This window comes from Metschnikowia bicuspidata (genome assembly GCF_001664035.1).
Source record: "Metschnikowia bicuspidata var. bicuspidata NRRL YB-4993 chromosome Unknown METBIscaffold_1, whole genome shotgun sequence".
NCBI lineage: Eukaryota > Fungi > Ascomycota > Pichiomycetes > Serinales > Metschnikowiaceae > Metschnikowia > Metschnikowia bicuspidata.
The window spans coordinates 5,346,280-5,362,884 of NW_017387731.1; the positions used below are offsets into that span (position 1 = coordinate 5,346,280).

The 16,605-nt window shown below is 43.9% G+C and overlaps 7 protein-coding genes across 7 annotated transcripts; 3 read left to right on the forward strand and 4 right to left on the reverse strand.

Moving 5' to 3' along the window:
- Positions 1 to 16: 16 nt before the first annotated feature.
- Positions 17 to 1,786, reverse strand: SAC7 (Sac7p; the record flags this gene model as incomplete). Its single annotated transcript, XM_018856453.1, has 2 exons — positions 17 to 1,542; positions 1,657 to 1,786. 2 exons carry the CDS (start codon positions 1,784 to 1,786, stop codon positions 17 to 19), a joined length of 1,656 nt encoding a protein of 551 aa, XP_018715031.1.
- Positions 1,787 to 4,084: 2,298 nt separating this feature from the next.
- On the forward strand, positions 4,085 to 5,050 carry IPL1 (aurora kinase; the record flags this gene model as incomplete). The annotated part of the gene is made up of 1 exon (XM_018858677.1): positions 4,085 to 5,050. The coding sequence occupies one exon, from the start codon at positions 4,085 to 4,087 to the stop codon at positions 5,048 to 5,050; it is 966 nt and encodes a 321-aa protein (XP_018715032.1).
- Position 5,051: 1 nt separating this feature from the next.
- METBIDRAFT_30786 (deubiquitination module subunit) lies at positions 5,052 to 6,718 on the reverse strand. Its single transcript, XM_018855709.1, has one exon. It carries the CDS (start codon positions 6,578 to 6,580, stop codon positions 5,132 to 5,134), a length of 1,449 nt encoding a protein of 482 aa, XP_018715033.1. The 5' UTR covers positions 6,581 to 6,718; the 3' UTR covers positions 5,052 to 5,131.
- Positions 6,719 to 6,928: 210 nt separating this feature from the next.
- METBIDRAFT_30787 (DUF4451 domain-containing protein) lies at positions 6,929 to 8,150 on the reverse strand. Its single transcript, XM_018855710.1, has one exon. The coding sequence runs from the start codon at positions 7,980 to 7,982 to the stop codon at positions 7,158 to 7,160; it is 825 nt and encodes a 274-aa protein (XP_018715034.1). The 5' UTR covers positions 7,983 to 8,150; the 3' UTR covers positions 6,929 to 7,157.
- Positions 8,151 to 9,299: 1,149 nt separating this feature from the next.
- METBIDRAFT_30788 (putative tRNA 4-demethylwyosine synthase) lies at positions 9,300 to 11,539 on the forward strand. Its single transcript, XM_018855711.1, has 2 exons — positions 9,300 to 9,927; positions 9,972 to 11,539. Exons 1-2 carry the CDS (start codon positions 9,307 to 9,309, stop codon positions 11,493 to 11,495), a joined length of 2,145 nt encoding a protein of 714 aa, XP_018715035.1. The 5' UTR covers positions 9,300 to 9,306; the 3' UTR covers positions 11,496 to 11,539.
- Positions 11,540 to 11,665: 126 nt separating this feature from the next.
- On the forward strand, positions 11,666 to 13,054 carry ALG2 (GDP-Man:Man(1)GlcNAc(2)-PP-dolichol alpha-1,3-mannosyltransferase; the record flags this gene model as incomplete). Its single annotated transcript, XM_018856443.1, has 1 exon — positions 11,666 to 13,054. The coding sequence occupies one exon, from the start codon at positions 11,666 to 11,668 to the stop codon at positions 13,052 to 13,054; it is 1,389 nt and encodes a 462-aa protein (XP_018715036.1).
- On the reverse strand, positions 13,043 to 14,353 carry METBIDRAFT_36175 (uncharacterized protein; the record flags this gene model as incomplete). The annotated part of the gene is made up of 1 exon (XM_018856702.1): positions 13,043 to 14,353. The coding sequence occupies one exon, from the start codon at positions 14,351 to 14,353 to the stop codon at positions 13,043 to 13,045; it is 1,311 nt and encodes a 436-aa protein (XP_018715037.1).
- Positions 14,354 to 16,605: the final 2,252 nt, after the last annotated feature.

A 16,605-nucleotide genomic window follows, 5' to 3' on the forward strand; every position in this document is an offset into this window, starting at 1 on the left:
CTTCCTTATTGGTTATTTACTTGTGGTCATCTAGAACTACTAAAGGCACTTCGCGCGAAGCTGCAGGCTCAATAAGCTGCTGCAAAGATGGAGCACTCTCCTCGTTCTGGCCTGATTGCCGAGCATTAAACAGATGAAAAGTGGGTATCACATGTTTTCCGAAACCATCTTCATCTTCACTGCTTGCACTGACAAAGTCATGGTCTGTATCGGAGAGCGCAAAACTCCGCATAGGCTTGACAGTGGCACGGTACCCAATAAAATCGACTTCAAGATTTGGAGCCGAGAGAGACTTACTATGTTGTCTTTTGGAAGGGTCTCTTGAAGGAGGTTTTGCCACTTGTTTGCTGCTTGACTCCACAGATGCTGAAGATGATTCTTGTCTTGGTTCGCTATTGGGTAGAAGCTTGTACGAATATTGTATCAAGAATTCGACTACCGATTGAGATAGTGCGTACTCTTCTGGGTCCATGTCATGTGATGGATGCAGTAGAATGGACGGCTGAAATATAGCAGCTAAGTTTCGAGATGACATCAAGTTTTCATTAGAAAAGCTTTGAACCATGGCGAGTAAATCTAGAATGTAGAATAACAATTGCTTTGAGAGAGACGGGAGGTCACCGAGAAGTTGCTTGTAATCTTCAATAGCGCTGTACACATCGCGTGTGAGATTTTTGTAACTCTTGGGTTTTTTAGATGGTTCCAGCTTTGACAGCTTCTTTCCTTTGTCACCCGGAATCGAGATATTTCGTGCCTGCGCATCTTTTTCGTTGTCTTTGACGACGGAATGAGAGGCAAACACGTTTTCTTTCTGGGTCTCCTGGGACTTCTGTGTCAGGAAGGATTGCTCATTCACAGGACTCGATTGGGAATCGGATCTACCAGTCACGGCCGCTGGTGCGACAGATGTCAAGTCACGACGAGGAGCTTTCCGAGAGTTGTTGGCCTTATACTTCAAGTACTTGATAATTCGAAGTCTGGATCTTAAGGGATCTCTAAACTCTTCGTAGAGATCTAGTGGGATTAGTGGTTCAGGCAAAGCATTCAAGTAGCGGCGAAGCACTGATGCCGCGTCATGCACAGTGAACCCGTCCCAATTAAGCCTTTTCCCAAAGTCTGGTGGAGAATTGAATATAATTTGGAGCTCTTTTATCCGTTTTGAAGAGCCACCCACGCGGAATATACCTTCGACGTTGAGGCCGTTGTTTTTCAAATACACGCCACATTTGGCAACCACAATTGGAATGCGCCCGTAATGTAGAACATCTTCGTCACTCAGAGTGCTGGACTCCGAGCCCAAGATCGAGATTTTGGCTGCTGCCTGGCTGATTGCTTTCTCCAAAGGAACACCAAAGTACTTGGAATTCTCATCTACAAGCGGGTTGTTCTGGAGAAACGAGTCCCGGCGCTGTCTGAGCCCCAGACTGTTATCATAATTTGACAAGCTTCGAGATATAGAGTCTGGCTGTGAGTTGACATTGTTCGTTGAGCAAGACTTGTGACTGAGAAGAGGGCGAAGAAATTCAGATGCACCTCCAGCGGCTGGACTTGCACTTATGTATGTTGCCTGCAGTTGAGGGAAATGCTTTTCCCGGGTGGGCGAGGCGGGAAAGGGTATTTGAGAGTGATTGAAAGGTCCTGAATGGAAGGATGAACGTGAGGGGGATCGTGACTCTGAACCACTTAGATCGTCGTCTATTTCATTGACGGAGTCGTTCAGCAAAGCGTTTCGCTTGAGATTTTTGACCCAGCCAAAAATCGAATTTCTGTTCCCGGACTGATTCATTTGACGTGGGACTGTCGGGGGACCTCGTGAGCGAATGTTTGGCTGATATTGGGAATAGCTGACTCACGTGCGTCTAGATGCTATCTGGCGAAGTTTGATACGCGTGGAGTGACCAAGACGGATAGTTGAGTCTGAATACGTGCAGAGTCAGATAGATGTCTGTTGGGCGAGCCTTGAATAGAATTCTGGTAATAATGTGTGAAGATATCGAGATATAGATTAGCCCGTAGCAAGGAAGATGGGGAGCAAAGCGAGGGAAAATAAGAGTACGTGGTGCGCGCAGAATACACTATGATGCATAGCTGGCTGCGGACGTGGACGTGCTCGTTGGACGTGCCGGAAAAATAGAGTGCAATTATCCCTGGCATCGTCCTCCTCTATACACCGTTATAAAATCGGTCGCCGTCATACAGCTTTTTTTTTTTGGCAAACGTGCTGCAGTACAAATCCTTCCCCTCCGTCTGTGCTGAAAAGGTGCATTTCTGTGTCTCATCATTATTGTCCAATTTGGATGAAACGCTTGCACACTAAATCTAGTTGACAAAAGTCGCTAAAAACTCTAAGTTTAGGTACTATTCCTTCTGTTTTTGTTTTGTGGGGCTGATCTTCGTGGCTCACGTGAAACGAGGCGCCTTGGTCATGTCGATCAGGGTTACTCTCTGAAGAGTGACAGCGGACATTCAAAGAAATATTTCAAATTCTTTTTTACAATTTAATAACTAACTTCTTTAACCGTGAATATGTACTTTTCAGGACACAAATCTTTTTTCAACAAACCTGGACGAGGCCCCAGTATCATTTATTTTTACTGGAAATATTCGGTGTGTCAACACAAGACACGGTCGTCTCTGGCTGTATGCAGATTCATGTGGAAGGGAAGTAACCCCTGGAACCTGCGCTACCGAGCAAACCGTAGTCAGGGAACCTGAAACATACTACATGTGCTTATATCACATAGCCATTGTGTGAATTTAAGTGTTCAATCTTACACTGACCGACAATTAGTTGGTGCCCCTAACTTAAGGGAAATACTTGCTAGAAAATGTCGGACTTTTGCGTCGGTCAGATACGTGTTCCCTCTACAGACAGGCATGGCCGCAGTCTCCAAATGCTGGGCTGTGTGATGATTTTCAAGCCATGAATACGGGATGAAGAAAAACACATCAAATTTTAGCCTTTTCCACCTCCATGGAGATTTGAACACGTCGGTGTAGATTATAATCGGCCCCGGTCTTATGCTTGGACAAATCCATGTGGGGAACAAATGGATGATATCATTTTGAGCCAGATATAAATCCTCCTCAATATTTAGCTGATCCGTTGAATATCTTTGATTTTTAAGATTAGCTGCGCGCCACAAAGTTCATTCTACGCTAGGAATGTATCTACTGCCAAGTTATTCGACGAGAATTGAAGCGAAAATCGCCTCTGAACTGCATGCTGCTCCTGTACCCACTACTCGTTGGCTGTCCTGTTGAGGCTTGTCCGTCGGCTAGCAGACGCGAATTAACTTATACGCCACGGTGTTTGGCGTCTTAGCAGCAAGAGATGCTTGAAAAAAACAGCGTATGTCTTTCTACTTGACCATTGCGTCTGATGTCGTACTTAAAAAGTGATTTTCTGTTTCATTTATTTGATGTAAGTCTAAGATACACCTTGGCGCAGGTGGGTCGCGTAGTTTTCGTGTCGCATACTTTGGTGCAGGTTGTATCACTCCCGTCATCACAGCGCAAAAGAGCAGAACTTCAATGTGGATACTATCTTGTTATAATTTTCGAACCAAACATTTCGTGCGGGGATGCCCTCAAGTTAAACGGGCTTTTTGAACTGGAAGATGTCATCAAAAAAAATTGTATCAAGACAAGGGCGTATCAGCTTGCGGGCCACCTCACTCATGTAGAGAGCCCAAACTCCATCTTCGGAAAAAATTGGTGATCAGTGTACCAAGACTTAAAAGTATCTTCATTCAAACTATATGCTCGATGGGAGGCGATTGCAAATCACAGTTGTCGGTCTTTGCCATTAAGATCGTGGGAATAATTCAAAGTTTTGCAGCTCCTTACTATGCGCCTGACTCACCCACTTTTTAAAGACGTATCCTTTCCAATGATCGAAAACTTGTATTGAAGATATACGGAGGTGAATTAATTGAGTGAACCTGTGGGGCCAACTCAATGCTAACGCAGTCGCGGTCTATATGCAGCACGAAAGTGTACATAGCTGCTCCATCAGTGAGCACGTGAGCACAAACCAAAACAAATCTTTGGTAAACAATCAACACAATCTAATCAGCACAAAATGCCTCTGCCCAGTCGGAAGCCGTTGGGTCATATCTCCCTAAATACTGCTGGAAGATTCAGCAGGGGAAGGTACAATCGCAAACCCTCCACTTTTTCTCAGCAAATCATTCTTCATCCAAACAGAAGAGAAGAGCGAAGAAAATTACGACTAGCTGACTTCGAGATAGGGAAACCCTTGGGTAAGGGAAAGTTGGGAAAGGTCTATTGTGCAAGACATAAGGCGTCTGGATATATATGTGCATTAAAAGTTATGTCCAAGAGTGATCTTGTCCGTCATCAGCTTGAGAATAATCTTCGACGCGAGATCGAAATTCAACGAAATCTAGTACACCCATACATCAGCAGGCTATACAATTTCTTTTACGATGACGACAACGTTTACTTGATACTTGAGTATGCAGTGCATGGCGAGCTCTACCATCTACTAAAAATGTACCGTCGCTTCGATGATGTCACAGCATCCAATTACATATATCAGGTCTCCGTTGCGCTACAGTACCTCCACTCTAAGGGAGTGATTCACCGCGATATCAAGCCAGAAAACATACTCCTTTCTGCAAATAAAACCGTGAAGCTCAGTGACTTCGGCTGGTCCGTGAACTCAGAGCTTTCAGGTCTGGGACGCCGACTCACGCTTTGTGGCACTTTGGATTACCTCCCTCCAGAGATGGTTGAGTCAAAAGAACATGATCTTTCTGTTGACTTGTGGCTGCTTGGAATTTTGACTTATGAATTCTTGGTTGGGCGCCCCCCATTTGAGGAGGTCGACAAAACCGCCACGTACAAACGAATTGCCAAAGTAGACTTGCAGATCCCCGGATTCTTGAACGCAGAAGCTGCGAGTTTCATCAAGCAACTTCTACAAAAAGATCCCAAGAATAGATTGACCTTGAAAGATATCGAAAATCATCCATGGATGGTACAAAATAGGCCATATTGGCCAAAGTCCACGTCTCTTGCTTGATTTTAAAGGAGCATGGTAAATTTCATCATTTTTACTATACATATAATACACATCTGGAACATAATAGAAGTCACAGTACAATCATGCCGTATTTTGATGTTGCTGCTGCTGCTGCTGCTGCTGTTGTCTTTGTAGCTGTTGTTGACGCTGCTTGGCGAGTAACTGTTGCTGCTGCAACTTCATGATCTGTTGCTGGAATAGTTGTTGCTGTTGATGATTGTACTGTGCCGTCATAAGAATCGCTTTCAGAGGAGCACGAACTTGATAAATTTCTCCGGGAATGCTCGCGTAGGTCTGAGTATCACCATTTGAAGACTTGTTATCCACATTGATCAAAGCACAACGACCTTGTAATCCTCCAATTGAGCCTGAAATCGCCTGGTTAGCAAGTGTCACGTCTGCCGAATGAGCCAGCGAGTCCGAAGAAGCACTTCCATTTGTAATTAGGGCATTTGCGTATGCTTCTCTCATGTATAAAAATTTGTGCCTGTGCCTGACAGGTAGCATAATCTTTCTCTCTAAGGGAGCAGGACAGTTTTTAGACAACCCCTCAAGAACAAGCTGAGTCTCTGTATCGGAGTCGAGTACGATATGCAAGTTACCCAAGCCATCCCCATTCTCAGAATCACCCACAGACATTCCGGTGAGTTGGGCGTTTTCGCGTCGTTGCGCGGCTAGTGCATTGCTAGCTGCGAGTTTTGCCTGGTTTCTCTTTTGGTATTGTTGGAGAAGGACGTCATAGGGAGCGCTTCTTCCTGGAACGGCTCTCTTGGCTCCCATAGAGTGCGTCTTACATGTCAACGACCGTGCACAAAATCCACCCAGAGGAAGAGGAACACCGCACTGTTTCTCAACGTCCACCGGTCCCTTTGCTTTGGTAGCAGACTTAACCTTTGCTTGCTTCTTTTTCTTCGCATGTGCAGCAGTACTTGCACGGTTGTTGGCAGCTTCAGCAGCTGCCGCGGCTGCCGCCGCTGCGTTTGCAGCTTCTTTTTCCTTCTGCATTTGTGACTTTTTGTACTTCTTTTTGGGCCTCCCTTGGGTGTTTTGACTCGAGGACGGAGTCGCAGGCGTGGGAGACGCTCCCCTTGAAGAATCTACTGAAGAGTATTCGATATCAAGCAACGGGTTGACCGAGCGGCCCCGCTTTCTCTTCGAGACCGCGGATCCTGAAGGGGCCTCCGACTCAGGTCTTTTGTGTTTCATTTCAACACACTTCTGATGATGGGTGGCGAGAATTGCTTCACCAATAGGCCTGTTGCACGAGGTGCAGATTTGAAACTTGATTACCTGGGATAATAGAGATGACCGTGAGAGAATATTGACAAGAGCGCTAGAGGTAGCAGTACTCCCCACAAAGGAAGGGTCCAATGTTCTGTCTAACTTTTTGTCCAAGTACACTCCGAAATCTTTCCAGCTGATCTGTTTTTTCGCCAGGCTGGATGACTCGCTGTGAGAAGCTCTGAGAGCACGGACTTGACCGAGCGTTACTGTTCTTGACTGGCTGCCTTGGTCTGACCTCCTGGACATGCTCTAGTAGGTGAGAATCTTCCGATACCACAACCTTTGTATCTTGACGATTTTCTCTGCTTCTCGCCCGGTAGAATGCGCAGATGCAAGTCTCAAATTATGTCGGTATGAAGCTTCAGGCTAAGTCGGGTGTGTGTGTCTTTTAAAATGTCGCAGCTGTCGCTTTTAGTTCGCGTCCACAGAAAACGACTTGTGGTGCAAGGGTGTACGGGGCTGTTTCTGAGGGACAGCTGCCGCAACACTAATTATTCGGCTTGTACTTTCGTGAATGATTTTGAGAGATACTCTAATTGAAGAGTAAGACACCAACGTTGGATACCTAGAGCCAAATTTTTAACTCTGGTATCACAGAGAATTTTGACGTCTATTCCTTTTATTTTATTTTTTGGATCGGGCAAAGATTCCGCTCTTGACAAAAACTACCGGGATCTTAAGGATAAACAAATGTTTTATTTTCTTGTTAAATATCTGAAAGCAACATCTACTGGCAAATGAGATGAGCAATGAAAAGCAATTACGTGTCAAAAAAGCAATCGGAATTTAGAATCTGTGCGGAATCGGTGAGCGCATGTAGTGTTCATGGGCGATCAGGTGGAATCAATGTTTCGTTTTGTGGAATGTTACCGCCGCGATGTTTTAATGTCACGGGGTCAATCGTGCTAGAGGTGAAGGTCTTGTTGAGGTTCAGGTGGAGCTTTTTGAAGTGACGAAAGTAGCTTAAGAGCGGGTTAGTCTTGTTTTTCCAACAAGCTACTTCAATCACTTGAAAGCACGCAGGACATTGAAGAGCTTTAACTGTTCTTGTCTTTGATGGGTCAGTTGATCTCATCATCCGGTACCGGCCGTAGTATAGTCCCTCGGGGACAACAAAGTTGCTTGCAAATATACCATGTTCTAACGTCATGTGCGAAAGGTAACTGGAGTTTTTGAAAGGGAGAAACTTGACTGCTGGGCAAAATGCACACATGCCACACTTGCTCTCATTCACTGCTTTTCCTTTGGCATCAAGCTCATATCTGTAGTACTGGGGCTCGTATGGGTTGTGTATGTTGAATCTTCCTGATTTCACGTAAGCAATCAGACTGACAGAATTAAGAATGGAAGATATATCTCTAATATGAATCTTCCGTTGTAAAACACCTGAAATGAGCGATATTGCATTTGTTGGACCAGTAGCCGATGGCACCGAGCCAATTAGCTCTTCATGCTCTGGAATTGCATAAAATTCAGTGAGGGGTTTTCTCATGAGACTTGATTTGTAAGCGCTATCATGCTGCTGGTAAGCGACGTTGGTAATTGCATTATTGAGCACTATTTTGGTGATGTTTCCTGTGTAGCCATGATAATCAAGTACAATATTCAAGCATTGCACATACGATGGAACTACTGTTACAGTTCCCATAGGCTGGAAGCGCTTGGCAATGGGTTTTGGCTTGCGCCGCTCTTTCCTCCCAGAGACTTCATCTACCACAAGTCGTGAAGTGTGTTCTCTCTCAAATGTCTCTTTTGGCTTTCCCAAATTCGAAGAACTGGAGCCTGCATTTGTGTTCGCAGTCAAATTGTTGAGGTGGGGCTCATGGACTCTCTTTATATCGAATGTGTGCCACTCCCAAGGTACTTGGGTATTGTTATTTTTAATCTCTTCAGTAGTTTGAATTGATTTCCAACTGTCTTGGTTGTTTAATGGCTGAATTTCTTCAATTGGGCTTTTGTGAGCCATGGGAACAAAATTTTGCTGGAATCCTTCAAAAGTTTGGTGTTGAATCAACCCATTTTGAATTCCGATAGGTTCAGAAGCGATCTCGTTCAAGCTTCCAGAATTGATCATTTGGGGGTTAGCTGAGAGAGTTCTCTCAGTCTCTTGGGTTTCATGGATGTCCCTCGGGTTTTCCAAAAGGTCTAAGCACCACCCTAAACCTCCGTCGACTTCCCCACTGAGAAGCGGATTGTTATAGAACTCTAACATATTTTCAAAAGGTACCTGCTCATAAGATCCGGCCCCCAACTCTTCAACTCCATTGTCTTTGTGTTCTTGGTTCTGTTCGACTTGCCTCGGTACAGACTCGCCGCCACCGCCAAATATTCCCAAGCTTTGGTTGAAAATTGAGCTGGGATTATCATTGTATCCTAAATCGGAAAAGGAAGTGAACTCCGACGTTTCCGAAGTATGATTACTCGAATCAATTCCGGTAAAAAGCATCATACTTTCATCACTAAAATTCCATAGACTTTCTGCAGATAGTGTTTGTTCTCGGTGAATTTGCGGACCGCATGCTTCTTCAAAAATACTATCTGGATTTATGCCACTATCGTCTTCACCCTGTCGCTCCAACTTGATATATTCAGGATCCATGCCTGGCACCTCAATTCTCTTAGTACTTAAGTCTCTGATTAAAATAGAAGTATCTTTAACGGGAAATACACTAATGACAAACCAACGATTGATTATATGCGGCTTGTGGGTGTGAGAATGACCCCTAAGAATATTCTAAAACTAAATGCTGGCAAATAAGAACAAACAATTCAGAGGTTTATTCTCCCAGATTAACACTTTATGTACCTTTCCAGATTGCATAAGCATGGCTTTTTAGTTTAGTATGACATACCTGAAAAGTGATTTGCAGTCCTCCATAGAGAAAATCTGAAGCCCATACTGTATCCGCATATCATGGGTGCAAATCCTGCACCAGCCTCATCACATTTTCTGCCACTTTTCTTTCTCAAAGATGGATCAGACATCTATCCTTTTTGCTGTATGCTGTGCAATGTACACCCTCTCAGGGGGGCGCATTTCACTCGCCATAGCTGTATCAGTCTGGGTTTATATTATCAGAATTCGCAGTCCTTCGACTCTGCCAGAAAAGCCTTCGCCCATTTTGGAGGTTGATTTCACCCACGCCTACATGCCAAATGAGAAGACCGTATTCCCGCAAACCGTTCCCCTCTCAGCAAAGCCAAAGAAAGTTTCAAAAAGATCGAAGTTTCCCAGGGTCTTTAAAGGTACTAAGACGCTTAAAAGCACTCTGGAGACTGCACTCACCTCCAATGCTTTCAAGCTTTTGGAGTCCCCCATCTATATATTCTACACTACGTTGACGGGCTCATCTCATCGCATGGCAAAAACCTTGCACGAAAAACTTTCAAAAATTGAAGACTTAATCACCCCACCAAAACTTCTTTCACTTGATGATGATGTAGACGATTTGGAAGAGTTTTTCTTGAAAACTCCTAAGTCTTCGAAACCAAACATATATTTGTTGGTCCTTCCATCTTACGAAACAGATTCACCTATCGACTACTTTTTGGAGCATTTGCAAGAAACATCGCAAGATTTAAATACCCCTTGCGTCCTTTGGCTGGTTTTGCGGTCTTGGGCTTGGGTGACTCTGAGTCCTGGGGTGGTGAAAAGTTCTGCTACCAAGCTCAGCTCGCAGACAGATGGATGGGGAAGCTAGGTGCCCGTCGTTTATTTCCATTGGGCCAGGTTTGCATGAAGCACGAAGGAGAACCAAAAGCACTCGACTGGATCAATAGATTTGCAGAGCTCTTAGCGGACGACGAGCCTTTCCATGTCGATGAGAACGACGCAGTTGACGACAGCGATGTTGAGGATGAAATTGACATAGTCAACGATGTCGTTGACGTTGAAGATATGGGCACAATCATGAAGGCTTCCAACGGCACTCTCCTGGGGATGGAGCCCAAGCAAATGGTTGCTCAAGACTCTCCAACTTTTAAGTCGCTTACAAAACAAGGCTACACCGTGGTGGGCTCCCACTCTGGAGTGAAAATTTGTCGCTGGACTAAAAGTGCTATGCGCGGACGGGGCTCTTGCTATAAATTCGCCTTCTATGGTATTCGCTCGCATTTGTGTATGGAAACCACTCCGTCGTTGGCATGTTCTAACAAGTGTGTCTTCTGTTGGCGTCACGGCACGAACCCAGTCGCTAAACTGAATTGGCGATGGGAGGTTGACCCACCCGAGAAGGTCTTGCATGGTGCTTTGGAAGGTCACTACAAAAAAATCAAGCAAATGAGAGGTGTGCCCGGAATACAAATGGAAAGGTTTGAAGAAGCTTTCCAAGTTCGTCACTGTGCTTTGTCGCTTGTTGGTGAGCCTATATTTTATCCTCACATCAACGAGTTTGTTGGCATGCTACATGATAGAGATATATCCTCTTTCTTGGTATGTAATGCACAACACCCTGCCAACTTGGAGGCATTGGACAAAGTGACACAGCTTTATGTCAGTATTGATGCGCCAACAAAGCAGGATTTGAAGAAGGTTGACAGGCCTCTCAATTCGGACTTTTGGGAAAGACTCATTGCTTGTTTGGATATTTTGCGTACCACGCAAGCTCATCAACGTACAGTCTTCAGATTGACGTTGGTGAAGGGGTTCAACATGGGCGATATCAAGAGCTATGCAGACATGGTGGAGCGGGCTCAACCTTCCCAAATTGAAGTGAAAGGAGCCACATTCTGTGGGTCGTCGACTGGAAATGGTAATCCGTTGACCATGCAAAACATTCCCTTTTATGATGAATGTAAAGAGTTTGTGGAGAGTTTGGTGGAAGAGTTGAATTCCCGTGGACAGACTTACGAGCTTGCTGCTGAACACGCTCACTCGTGTTGCATTTTGATTGCCCACACAAAATTCCACATAAATGGAACGTGGCATACGCATATTGACTATCCGAAATTCTTTGAATTGCTCAAAAGCGGACAAGAGTTCAACGCTTTGGACTACGTCAAAGAGACCCCATCTTGGGCGTTATGGGGTTCCGATGAAGCTGGTTTTAACCCAGACGATACCCGTTACGACAGAAAAGCTGAAAAGCTCAAGAAAAAGGAGGCAAGAGATGCTCAGGTAGCCCAAGCAGCGCAAGCAAAAGAGGTGCAAAATGGTATATAGTGATTCATGAGCTTTGAATTAGTTATGTGATATTTTCTATGGTCATTAAAACATTGAACAAACTACCTCTCCAGGCTGCGTTCCCCATATGCAAGATCACAGTGCGGAACGACCCTCTCCAATCAATATACGCGTCCAACACAAAACCTCCGAATATTGTTCGTACAGCCATGTCCAAGATCGCTTTTATTCACCCTGATTTGGGAATTGGTGGAGCTGAACGTTTGGTTGTTGATGCTGCTGTCGGGCTTCAAGATCTCGGACATACAATTAAGGTATATACGTCCCATTGTGATTTATCGCACTGTTTCGAAGAAGTTAATGATGGCACACTCGATGTATCAGTTTATGGCGACTTCCTCCCCTCCTCGATCTTGAGTAAGTTTCACATTCTTTTTGCGATCCTAAGGCAATTATATTTGGTGCTTTGGCTCATCATCTCAGGCGAAATAGGTCAATATGACTACTTCATCGTGGATCAATTATCAATGGGTGTGCCCCTCCTCAGCATTTTTAGCAAATCATCGGCCAGAGTGCTATTCTACTGTCACTTTCCTGACCAGCTTCTTTCCAAAAAGGGTGGGTTTCTCAAAAGATTGTATAGGATGCCTTTCGATTATCTTGAAGAGTGGTCCACGGGTGTCAGTGATACGATTGTTGTTAACTCTACATTCACGAAGTCAATTTTTCATGAAACGTTTACGAATCTTTCTTCAACTGACCCGGGAGTTATATATCCATGTGTTAATGTTCAGGATATATCAACGAGCAATACGAATGGCGAAGCAGAACTCTTAAGTTTCATGAATGGGAATAAGTACTTCCTTTCAATCAATAGATTTGAAAGACTCAAAAACATTGGCCTAGCAATAAAATCGTTTGCCAAATTGCTCAAAGTTGTGCCACCCAGCCAAGCACCAAAGTTAATTCTTGCTGGCGGATTCGACTCGCGCGTAAAGGAGAATGTGGAGTATCTTAGTGAGTTGCAGACCATGTGTGATTCTCTCGAGTTGACGCACTATACATTTAGAGGAAAATTGGTTCTTATGCCACGTTCCACACAGGTGATTTTCCTACCTTCCGTGAATTCTGCTATAAAGAACGCTGCTTTGAAGCATGCAGAGTTGTTACTCTACACGCCCACATTCGAACATTTCGGTATCGTTCCAGTAGAGAGTATGTTGAATAAGACTCCTGTACTTGCCATCAACAAAGGCGGACCATTAGAGTCTATTGTGAACTTCAATGATAAAAATTTGAATGTCGCAACAGGATTCAATAGACCGAACGATATTGATGAATGGGCATCAGTCCTTGTCGACTATTACACCGAATTCGAACAGCAGACAAAAACACGCTTGGGGGAGAACGGAGCAAAAAGAGCTATTTCCATGTTCAGCAGAGAGGAAATGAGTCGTGCATTTGAAACTCGGTTGAACGCTTCCAAAGACACTGTTTCTAGAAAGGGACATTTGTATAATGCGCTTACCTTATGGAAGTTTTGGCTTCTTGCAATGTTTTTCGCTTCCTGCGCAATATTCTTCCAATCAGGTTTTTAAAGCATTTCGCAACATCCTCCACAAACCCGTACCCAGATATGACCTCTGAGTGTCATTTGGAGTACTCTCTGAGAGTTGGCGAGACCCAGAACCTCTTGTCTCAAAAAGACCTAAAAGTGAGGTTTCAGAAACATTGCTGGATTTCGCTACTTGCTTGTTGGCTTTTAAATGCTCAATCACGAGAGGTTCAATGTTCTTCGTAACATTTTTAATTTGTGTATCAATTTCGTTGTCCTGTGTGAGTTTCCATTTATGAAGACCTGTCGACGGACATTGCAAGTTGTAATCCCTGACGCCTTTATTCATGGCATCAATTTTTGCCTTGATATACTCCAGATTTCTTTTCAATAACTCTTTTCTTGCGAAACCAGCAAGGAGTTCAGAGTCCGCAGTGATAATGTAATCAATAATATCTGCGTCTACTGTCCCGACATGTGCTGACGCGGAGTCTATGATTGCCTTGATGATCTTTTTTTGGATCTCAAGGCGGAAGACTGAAATTTCCTTATCAATACCTTGCTGAGATTCAATCCAAACGGGGAGACATTCCTGATTTTTGAGAATCTGGTTCATGAAATAGTTCGAGTTTGTAGAATTTGCCAATCTTTCCCGATCTAGGGGTTTTCCCCTCACTTTCTCCATATCAGGTGATTCAAATTTTCCCGTCTTTCGATTTATGACAGAATTGATACGAGCGCTCGCCAAGTTTCCAATCATTCCTGATGCTGTTGTTGGTGAATTGTGACCAGCAAACATGGCAGGGCCCAAGAGTCTTTCCTGATACATTTCTCTGAATTCTTCTTTCTCCTTCTCCTCAGGTGTCAAAACCTTTGACAATTTATAGTCGAGTGATCCTTCTTTCGCATCGGTGACTCTAGTTCCAAGTGTCTTCGGCGCCGTGAATAAAGTTTTGTTCCTATGTAATCGTTTTGGTTTTGGAGCTGAGTCAACGAGCATTCTCAAAGTAGTGTCTTGAACCCTCTCAGTCCCTGTCCAAGGATGAAGGATTGCTTCGCTATCTTTTACTTTAATCAAATTTGCGCTTTTAATCAAGCCAATTTCCTTTTGAAACTTTGCTCCATAGTCCTTGGATTGTGCGTTATTCTGCAGTTGTACCGCTTCAAAAGTTTTGGCATCATTCTCTTTGTGATACTTAGTGTAGAGGTGCTGCAATGTGGGATTCTGGTCGATGAAGGACTTGGTGGATTCATCTATTTTTTGGCTGAGTATCTGTTCAAACCGCTCCGCAAGCGCTGAGTTGTCTTTATGGTTTCGGCAAGTATTCAGGAATGAACGCATGGGCGTCAGTACGGGTGGCAAGCATTGGGATTTGTCTCTCCGAATATAATGCGTGCGCAGTGAGAGCAGGCGTGCGGGGCGGCACTCGAACGTGTACAACAATGGTAATTCGATTACATTATAACATTTGAACTATGGTCTCGTAATATTTCTTTTAGGATTTTGAATCATTTGTTTTATGTCTCAAAATGTCATTTGAAAAACATTCAAGCCCGCTTGATGAGAGGCCACAAGTCGGTCAGATGCGATTCTTGGAAACAACGTAACAATTCTCAAGACATACATAAAAAACCGACCACAATCAGAATACCGACTTATAATAACTTGTGCAGTGTGAGCATAAAACGCAGGAACATATATGCACATGAGGCCAGAGACAGTGTGAATCAGAGAGCATAGAACACAAGAACTCCGCACCCCAAGACTACTGTAGTGAGAAGAAGCATCTTCAACAAAAAGCAACACACACTTGCATCACTTCCACCTGCGCTAATTATGAGTTGCTTCTCCAAGTCCATATCTCTAAACTCATAACTCTTTTTTTCAAAGTAAGGACGGGAGTCTTCGGACATCTGTGAAGTCACCGAGGAGACAGACGCTGAATGGTGCCTTTTACACTCTAACAGTAGCTCGTCATTTTGTTGTGGTCTGCTATCTGTGTGTGAAGTAGCCCGAGCTCTTTTTGGCGAGGAGAAAGTAACGGTAACAGAGGGCATCTTGTCAGGTGTCATCGTTTCTATTTGGTGACGCTTGTCGGGTGCTGCTCGTCGTGATCGACCTGTTACGTTCTTCTAGAAGTGGGTAAACTTAAGATTTGATGATACTCAAATGAAAAGAAAACGAAGAAAATGATTGGGTGCTTAAGGGTAGGTTGCCGTGTAAATGAGTAAAAGAGGAGTGGCTGGCTTTGGTGCAAGGTTCCATTCGAACGAAGGAGGAAAGTCCACCAAAAGCCAAGCCGCGGCAAACGTGGGGTTACACGAATATGATTTAAGTTCGAATCAAGAAGATATACCCCATTATGCAGGCGATCTCCTGGAAATCGACTTTGGATGACACCGATCAGGTAGGTCAGGCATATATGACCCGCACGGGGAGCTTCGCAAGAGGAACGTACTTACTGGTCCCGAGTCTGGAACCGCGCGCCCATATCGCCCTGGATATGCATTATGCCTCGCATGTCTCGTTCATGAAACTGAAATTAAGACGCCCTTAACATGTAGTGACAGAAGTTTTTGCTGCATTCAATTCCATTGCACTTATGCTATGAACTTAAATATACTGGATTTCGTCACGCAAGTTTGAAAACTTTCATGGCACCCTGAACTTAATACTTTTCCCTTAATTAGAGATATCAATTAGCCTTGTAATTTGTGTTTCGCATTTTTGTTCCTGTTATTATATTATTTTGTTATTCATGCGCGAGTTGTTGTGAGGGACCATTGACACGAACGTCCGTCATTGCACATGTGACCTGAGTGTTTATTGTAATCGTGGCATTCACGACACCCGACCAACATCTTGTAACCTTCAATAACTGAATTGAAAGCCATGGTTTCAGATGTCACCAAATTGAAGATCTTAACCTGTAGATTCTAATAGGCCAGGTAATTTGTAAGAAAAATTTTCCCTTATCCTACAAAAAACTTAAACTTTTTCAGTTGCTCAGCAACTTTCCCAACTTTTACACCTCTCTGGAATCAGACTACAAGAAGTAAAAAGCATTCGTTAAATATTTGTCAGTCACCTTTTTATTCTTTATACTGTTTTTCTTTTCAATAAATTTCCGCAGGTAAATCAGATACTTAAATTGAAAGTCTGAAATATTCATTTCGCTTGGAGGCTCTCGCCAGATCCTTGTTTCGACAATTAAGCCTTGGGATCTGAACCAGGAACAGTCGTTCGCTAAACGCGGCACATACCGTTCCTGCGTGAAAATTTTCAAGCCGAAAGAAAAAAACTCATATTACGCGCTATATTCAATTGTTCTCCTATTCGCGGGCGTATTCGGATGAGACCCAGCCAAGCACAAGGCAACATCTATGGAACAATTCTGAGAATCATTACATGACACAACTTGCCTAACAGCCAAAATCAAAATCAAGACCCACTTTGTTTCTAAGATTCCGCGCCTCTCCTTTACGATTGCCCACGATAGTCGAACACCGCATGAAAGCGTGCCCCAACATTCTGCACATTAGTTGCGTTTATGTGTCAGATATTTATGACATCGAAATTAAAATAGTTCAAAG